The 9,256-nt window shown below is 38.2% G+C and overlaps 1 protein-coding gene across 1 annotated transcript; it reads left to right on the top strand.

Moving 5' to 3' along the window:
• The first annotated feature begins 533 nt into the window (after positions 1–533).
• LOC149045146 (uncharacterized) lies at positions 534–2,092 on the top strand. The gene is made up of 2 exons (XM_089206572.1): positions 534–979; positions 1,958–2,092. Exons 1-2 carry the CDS (start codon positions 577–579, stop codon positions 1,963–1,965), a joined length of 411 nt encoding a protein of 136 aa, XP_089062698.1. The 5' UTR covers positions 534–576; the 3' UTR covers positions 1,966–2,092.
• The last annotated feature ends 7,164 nt before the right edge of the window (positions 2,093–9,256 follow it).

Raw genomic sequence — 9,256 nt, 5'->3', positions numbered from 1 at the left:
TTCGATAAAATTCCAATTGAGCGCCTTTGAAATCTACAACTCTACATAACAATGCACTATTGAATAAATTAGCTCCTCGGCCAAAGTTTGTACATAAAACATGAGGGTTTTACTTTCTTAGCGGTTTGAACCTTTAAAAAATATATATTGATGTTAAATATTGTCTACATAGGTAAAACAAACTATGAGCTGAAATTAAATCTCACAGGCTCGCTCCCTAATCTGTGTCACGCACGAGCGACTTTGCTACAATTAGTACAGTAACAAACAGATATTTACATCTGTTAATTTACAATAAGTCTTATTTTAAAATATCTTACTCAACGATGTGCCAGGTTCCCCAGTTAACTTGCTGAAGTAAAAATAAAAGAAAATATCATAAAAGCAATTCAAACTGAAACGATAAGAATTGATTTTATTAAGAATGAGAAGCTTTATGCCGACGATAGCCAATCAGAAGTACCTGTTCTCACGAAAATTGCATCGTTCTTTAAATAAATAAATCGAATTATTTTTATCTGTGAAACATTGCATCTAAAACCAGAGTTTATTGTCGGGGAACTTCATAGAACAGCGATGTCTTGCTCGTTCTTGAATATTGTTGGTGGGATTTGCGGCGCAGACGAACGCACAAGTTCTTCAACTTCCGTCACGCATCTCACGCGGTGTAACAGGGATATCAAAAATCACAAAAAGTCGTTGAAATTTTCCGGAATTGAAACGGAGGTAGAATTAATTTTGGCGAGATGTGGATGTTTTCAAAAGCCGGCGAATTTATCGGGTATGACTATCTGTCCGGTTCATCGTGCCAAGTTAGGTTTAGGTTGGCGAAGGACGGGTAATCTTTGCACCATCCCGGAAGTTGTTTCTGGTCACTGCAAGGAGCTGAGGAAGGCACCCGCACTGGAAAAAGGAATAAATTTATTCCAATCCATGAAGATATTTGAGCTTTCAAAACAGCTCGTCCCTGTGGGCTCAGGTAAGCAACCAACTACTTGATGTTCTACCAAACAGAGACTGTCTCCAATGAATTATTTTTAGTCTATTCATTCTGATGACTTGAGATTATATGAAAGAATCATTTGTTTAAACGACGGAGAGAAATAAGTAAGGTTGATGAAGGACATTTCGTTACTTATCTCTTCATTCAGTTGTCCAATCCAATTTTTTTTATAACAACCTTTATTTAATGCCTCTCATTTTTTTATGGATTGCGATTATATTAGTGTGTGCACTGTATAGTGCGCTGCACTGTATAGTCCGAGTGCTTCATGGGACAAACATCCTGCATACTGCTAGGATTGGAATGTCATGTGTGGCATACGCGCAATGGAATAAATGTGATGGAATATTTTTAAGCCTGGTGAATAAATGAGAATGATGTATTATTCAGTAAGTGACACAGGCGTACTCGGAAAAAAAGAAATCCGAGTGCTCTCGGCCATCAGGAGTCGAAACTATCGACATCGTGTCAGGTTATGCCTAAGTGACACGATGAGACGGTACGGGTAGTCATCTCCAATAAACTCGTTGGCTTTTAAAAACACGCAATCTTGCTAAAATCAATTCTGGTTCAAGTCCGGAGAGTTTTTTAGGACTTCGTGCGATGTTTTATATCCTTGTTACACAGCGTGAGCAGTGTGACGAAAGCTGAGTAAGGGTAGAAATTAGCCATTGGAAGTTACTTTGCAAGTGCGTTCGTCTGCGCCGCAAATTCCACCGAGAATATTCAAGAACGAGCAAGACGTCGTTGTTATGTATGTCCATTAACTTCGCCAACAACATACTCTGGTTATATGGTTAAGTAGATTTGTTTATTTAGAGAACGATGTAATATTTGCTTTTCGTGGAAACAGTTACTTCCGATTGGTTTTCGACGGCACAAAACTTCTCATACTAAATAAAATCAATTCTAATTGAGCTAGAATTACTATTAAGGTTTTCTTTTTTTTTTCAGCAAGTTAACTGGGAAACCTGGCACATCTTTGAGTAAGATATTTTAAAAATACGACTTATTTAAAATCAACGGATGTAAATATCTGTTTGTTACTGTACTAATTGTAGCTAAGTCGCTCGTGCGTGACGCAGATTAGGGAGCGAGGGGAAGGAGGACGAGACCAATCTTTGCTTGTCGTGGGTAAATGTGACGGTGCAAAGGTAAACCCACTTTGGCACTTTTCCTTTCATCAGCCATTAATGTCATGCATCCGATACTGTCGTATCTTATTAGAGATCTTTTCCATTAAAGTTATAAATAAAGACGTTTGGTGTTACGCTCAAAACCTATCTGTTAGTGACGTTCGCGAAGCTGTTAAATGAAAAAACGATAAGTGCAGGTTTATTGGCCAAGCCATCAGATACGATTAGCATTTTCGAGTAACATAACGTTCACAAAAGTAAACAGTGGTGTTGCATCCTTTAGAAAAGCATGCTGCTGAACGCATGCTGCTGAACGCATGCTTTATGAAGAACCAGTTTTAAGCCATTTTAAATTTTCGCTGTTACCTCAATGGCATGAAGTATTTTTTGACATCTTTTGTGTTCGCTTTGACTGGATTTTGTGCGTGGTGGAAACTATAGTTATTTATTGTGAGGCAATGCTGAAGACGCCTGAAGGTGTTTAAGGACATATTTGCTTTAATTTACTGATCTAGGAGGTATCTGTGAAAATTTTGCGACCAGCAATCGATGTATGTCAGCGCATCATTTATCTACGTTCATTTTTTCCCATTAAGTATGGGAGAAATGCGTCCGCTATGATCACAACTTAGGCACATTATAAACATTCCTTTGACAAAAATTATGTATCGTGGTTTGTACATTCGCAGCGCAATTTTCACGCAACCAAATGTTGTAGATAGTTTGGGCCTCAAATGTTTCGTTCCAATCGTTTTATTTCAATTATCAGCTTCTTATTTTAGCAGACATTTTAGCACTAGCCATGGTATCGATTTTGGTCATTTACTCCACTGTTAAACATCATCAACGAGCCGTTAAGCTGACGTTACTACAACTTTTACGGCATGCGTTAGACAAGTGGTTAATACCAATTACAGAGTTTGTTAAAAACATTTTCCACAATAAATAGCTGAAATGTCTTCAAAGCGTGCAGCGTGTAATAAACTAAATGAGGCAGACAAATCACGCAGCACGAAGATACAGAGAGCTTACCAGCACGGACAGTTCTTTAAAAAGTGTGCAATGGTTTGAAATCGAACATATGAGCAAGAAAAAAATTGAGTGGACGATCAAAAGAGTTAAAAGACAATCCACTTAAGCATGTTGGAGAAAGGAACAGTTAGGAATTCCTATTGTGTTGATTTCTATTCAAAACAAGTTAACTTATATAATAGCTTATTGTTTTCAAAAAGCATCGAATTCAAAACAGACTAAAGACTCTTTAACCAAAGTACAACGTAACATATCAACAAACGTTTTGACATATACACCGATTTCAATAAACGCCGGTTACCGAAGTTCTCCCGCCGTCTATGAGACCTCCTACCACCGTCTTTTTAGCCTGGTAGCAATTTCTGTTGCGAGTGTTTTGCCTTACGCGTCTTTTACGTCTTTTATGGGCACAACCACCGGGCATTATGGCGCATTTTTTTGACTAATTTTTTTAGCGGGCAAAAATGTATTAACACATCGCTCGATTGTTTACGTGATTGTTCACCCTGTATTATTGTCACTTTTGCTGTCATTTTCCAATTTTTTTATTTTTTTTCTCAATGCCCTCCAAAGTGATCACAATTGCAATAATAGTGGTAACACAATGTTAAGCCATTCGGCAAAAATATCCTTTTAACTCTCGCCTTGCAGCTCGGGCTAAAATGACTCTGTGTCGCGTCCAGAGATAATTCATACCCGCTAACATCAACTCTATTGCTTTTTTTGTAGCAGAGCTCACAGCGCGCGAAGCACGCGCAGCGTAGCCCCATAATTATACGAAATAGTAGTAACCCATTAAACCGAAAAAATTTGGACAAGCGACCGTACGACCGTACGACCTTACGACCGTACGACTGACCGTACAAGGTGCTACTTTTAGCATGCGCGGCCAACTGTACCACGGGCACTATCTGAGCCATTACGTAGTGTAAGGGCGAGGGAGAAGGTAATGCGTAGGCGCGATTGCGCGCATAACTTGGATACCCCATTAGTGTGCGCCAGAAAACACAGGCAGATGACAATGAAGTGCGCATACTCGAGTGTCGAGCTTCAATGTAGCGTACCGCGCGCACACGGCTAGGCATTGCGCGAGGGCTTCACGTGGGCTAGTGGATGTGAAGCCGCGTAAGCAAATAATTTGCAACCCGCATTTTGAGCGCGAAATCAAACTGGTGAGGTTGAAGTTGAACAGTAATTCTCCGTATTTTGCAATTTCTAATAAACTCGCAAAACAAGAATACCGGCAGAGCTAAAGCTTTGTCAACGGGAGGAAATTGTTATGATTCAAGTTTGTGGAGAGAAGGTTTTGAGTGAAAATAGGATGAAAAGAAAGAGACCGAGTGACCAAAAAAAACAAGAAGTAAAAGACGTAAAGCGAGTCGAGAAAAATGCGCAAGAAAGTTAGAGAGGACACCAAAATAGGCAGAATACGGTGAAAGGAACGCGAAAGAGAACAAGAAAAGACATAAGTAAAAAGACAAATATCTAGCGAAGAGCAAAGCGAGAAGGAAATACAAAGACCCTCCTGAAAACAGACTGAGAAGAGATCATCAACAAAGAGAAGCGAACTACAAAGGATCCGAGAAAGACCAGGAGGTAAGTCGTGTCATATCTGGGTTTTCTCTAACGCTAAGGCTCAGAAAAATTCAAACATATTTTAACAATCGTCGTTTGATACTAGCTTCAGTTTATAATTAAAATCACGTTTCGGTAAAACAATGGCTTTGGCCTTCATCATAAAATCCTTCGCGCCGGTTCATAGCCCGAATAACATTTCATAGTGTTCGTATTCTTCAAGGTATTTCTTGGTCTGTCCTTTGGAATGCTCTATACAGTCGTGGTGTTAATGGAAAAGAAGTTATCTTATCTAGAAAGCTTTCAAATGATAACGAACGGCGAGCACAAGTTTCTACCTCTTTCCTTCTTCAGTCAACTATCGCAGGATTTACTCTGTTCATCAAAAAAAATCGCGCTTTGTCGAAGAAGTGTTGTTTTAGCCTAAGAACGAAGTAGTAATCTTTCCCAAAATTGAAATAAAATGAGATTGAGTCAATGATGTCCATGTTTACATTAAGTCTGACGCGGTAATTTGATTTTGACAATATTTTCATGTGAAAACCCGTCAAACATCTGCAGAGAATGTAATTACGGACCGCAAATGTGTTGTGCGAACAAACTCACGGGTAATATGGAATTAGTTCTACTGCTGAATGAGTGAACTTCATTGTTTAGTCATGGTTCTTTTCAGCGCTATGTTTTCATGCTTTCTACTCGATTCGAACGAACTTCAGGAAATAATTTCAATCGTCTCACAAAACATGGAGCCACTCTCTCTTCTCTCAACATCTCGAGGCGTACTTACTGCTCGGGTTATGATGAACATGCTTGCGATACGATTTTTTTTTCCTAATACTGGAAACTGACGAATCAATCTCTGAAATCGAGTCATCACATTTTGCAAGCAGCGTTTGAGCTGCGATTGCGTAATTAAACGGGGTCTTCGCAACTTGAGCTCACAAGCACGCTGGTAAGCACATGGTTAGCGTAATTGTTGTTTACAGTTTTTTAATTCGAGAGCCGTTTTTGAGAGTCCGTTTCTGTAACCTTCATGGATATTTTCTGTTGAATTCATTGAGGTACAATCTCGGAATTTCATAGGTGATTAAGAACGATAAATTCATATCGGCACCATAATTTGGGGAGGTTTTGTTAACAAATTGTCAGTTTATAACTGGTGAACCATTTCTGTAACCTACTTGGATATTTTCTTTTGAATTAATTGAGTCAATGTTCTCAAGACATTTCCTTATGTGCTGGCAGTGAGAATTTGTTTAACAATCAAGAGGTTCTTCAGTTTATTATCATTTCCTTTATTCTCGTAACCTTAATGTTTGATTCAGGGGTGATACTGAAAGGGGAAATTAGATGCTGGTCACTATCGGGGATTAAAGGGTTAAAGGAAGCAGGTTATTAAAAAATTAAAACTTTGATTCAAGCAAGTATTTGAATATATGAGTAACATTTGATGTTTTTACATGTAACAGGATGATCAAGCTGAAGATGGCCTAATTTTTCCAACAAATTTTATATTCTTTTGAATATTCTTAGATCTCCTAGTGTCAGTTAATATTCATGTAATTAAAATAACTACATCAAATCTTGCAGATTCTTGGTACATTAATTTCCATTGATCCTACCGACATTTCATCATGTGTAGAGATTGGTATTGGCTATAAAAGTATAGTTAAATTAAATATTTTAAACAGTCTATGCATCAAATGTGTGTAATGAAATATTGTATCCTTCTTAAAACTAGTTTATCAGAATGAGAATGAGTTACCAGGCAAAAGTATGGCTTTCACGATGATAGTTTCCAGGTTTGAAAAAAGTCACTTCCGACTAAAATCCTCAGTTCCTTTATCTTGACAGACCAACCTCATCAAAACATTGGCAACAGGAGTGATTAGCAAACTAACAATACAGACAAGAGAGCCTATTTCCACATACACCCTCCTGTTCGCCTACTATGGATATGAAAATTCAAACATGGTGTATGTTTCCCTGACTAATTATATTGTAATGGTGTTTATAAATTGTGGAAGATGGTTGGGTTGAAATATGATACAACGACTTGCCAGTAGATTGTCAAATGAAGACTTTTCACATATGAATAAAATTTATTGTTGTGTTTCATGTTAACATGTTGCAATAACTCTACTTTCCAGTAAATTCAACTATTTGCAAACATGAGAAAATACCATCAAAAAAATTTTCAACCCATTTAATATAGCCAATAACAACATCAACTCAAATTTAAATCTAAAGTGAAAACTTGATTGATGTTTGGAATTGACTGCTGTGATGTAAAAATGAAATCCAGGTATTATCTCAAGATTTCCACTCATGTCTTCATGATCGAATCCTAATTCTCTCTTCGTCATCAAGTGTTAATCATGACATTTTAGCTCTAGCTTGTCTTCTTTTAAAGGAAACTTTTGCAGCACAAGAAACATGTTAGACAAATTTCGTACTTCATTAGCTAGATAGTTGCTAAGATCATGGGCAGTTGGCTTAAAGAAACCTACATTATAAGTAGTTACAGCAGAGGTTACCAAATCAAATAACAGAAAGAATCTAAAAAAGACGCCGTGTATTTCTAGCCAGAGGACAATCAAAACATCCAAAAAAGAAAAGTTTTAAGAAATTACAGGTTCAAACACGAGTTGAAAATGACTTTTCTTTTAATTTTTACGCGAAACAGAGGAGGTTGAAACGTTAGGGAAAAAATGGTGGAGCAAGCAGTCATACCTGGCAACTTCAAGAGAAGATATAAGCGAAGCCCATACGATTCTGGCATCTTGATTTACTAATTCATAGTTATCACGTGTATACTCTTTGATCAATCGACTGGTGATGTCTAAACTCGAAGTAGTTTACCGTCGTTCCTTTCAATTTTGGCTCATTTTCCCAAACCAAAATTATCAGTCACGCTCAAAAGAATATAATTTCAATTGATGCTGACATCGCACTCTTCCTCTGAAGATGAAGATTCTCTATCTTCGAAAATTTGCTCAAATCATCAGGAACAACAACGAAGGTCCTCAGCTGCTTGAAGATACCGCTGACTAGCATGCGTTTTATCGCAAGTCCAGACCTCGCCAATTCTTCCCTTCCCTTCCCACCCCCTCCCCCCCCCCCCGAACTGGTCTCTTGATCCCCTTGAAGAAACTCTTCTACAGCCAGTGCTGAAGAGTTTTATTACAGTTTTTATTATAAAGAGGGGCTAGAAAATATACTAACAAGAGCTCCGCTTTTAGGCTTGGCTAAATCTATATATCATTTTCTTTCCTTTAAGCCATCAGAATCCGGTTGTGGGAAAAATTGCTGAAACTCTCGTTGGTCATGCTCTGGTTGTTTAACGGCTATCAATTCATAGAACAGTCGCACCCTTACACAAGTTTATAAAGGCTGGATTACAAGGCTTGTCGAACAGTCAAAGCCATCCTTAACAGCCGGTTTTTATCTGATACCAGAATTATTTGTTTTGCCATTTTTTTAGCTTCTATAGCGCTAACAAACTGCCACCTTTCCCGAATTTGTTACGCTTTCCTTAACTGCACTAAGCATGAGAAGAGATGATCGCATTGTAATTTCACATAAATTATTCAGCCGTGAAATGCAACAACTTACCCACGACAAGAACTGCGTGTGACTCACGACACGCCAACTGAGACAGTAAGATTCTCCTATGGACGAGTTCGAGTCTAACTGGTTTTTAGCTTCTGTACATGGCAAATGAAAGAAGGTAATTTTTTTCCGTGACATTCCAGTTGCCTTCCCCTAATTAATCTCGCGTTTCAAAGAGCATTAGTCATGCACTGACTGACATCCATTTATACGTGGCAAAACATCTTGTAGTACACCAATAGGGCTGATAATTAACACGAGGTCTAACTCAAACCATGGTTTTACGAAATCAGTGGGCCTAACGTTTTATCTGTAAGAGGGTCGATTTAATAAAGTAAATATCCTTCAACTGTTAGCTTTTGGCCGTCTTGACACCATTCATAAAAATAGATGTTTAGATGCAAGGTCCAGCCAAATTGAGAATTGTTCAGGACGCGGTTTCGATTCGCTAAACAACGGCTAAACTTTTTTTTTAAAAAACCAGCCCATAGAGTTTATGTTGGCGAGCATGAGTTATTTTTTAAGCCCGACTGAGTGTCATTTTAACGCGAGCTGTTGTGTGAGGGTTAAAATGAACGCTGAGAGGGGCCCAAAGCATATTTATGCCAAGGAACATAAACTGCATTACTATTATTACAACATCGAAGGGCATTGAGAAATTATGAACTAAAAAAAACAAAAAGAATAGAACTCAACAACAGAACAAGCTATTCAGAGGTATGTTCAAACCGTCAAGAGGCAACGATACCTAAATTCAGGCTGGGGTATAAAGAGAGCGTAAGAACGAGCTAAAACATAATCTAGCCCGCCGAAATCTCCATTTTGAACACAGTAAAGTGCGACACACAACGCGAAGGGTAATGATAACATGAAGTTTTCAGTTTTTGCTTTATATCGT

This window comes from Pocillopora damicornis, chromosome 5, assembly GCF_964200805.1.
Source record: "Pocillopora damicornis chromosome 5, jaPocDami1.2, whole genome shotgun sequence".
NCBI classification, from domain to species: domain Eukaryota; kingdom Metazoa; phylum Cnidaria; class Anthozoa; order Scleractinia; family Pocilloporidae; genus Pocillopora; species Pocillopora damicornis.
Note: the sequence above shows the minus strand (reverse complement) of the source record. Positions and strands in the feature narration are given on the sequence as shown.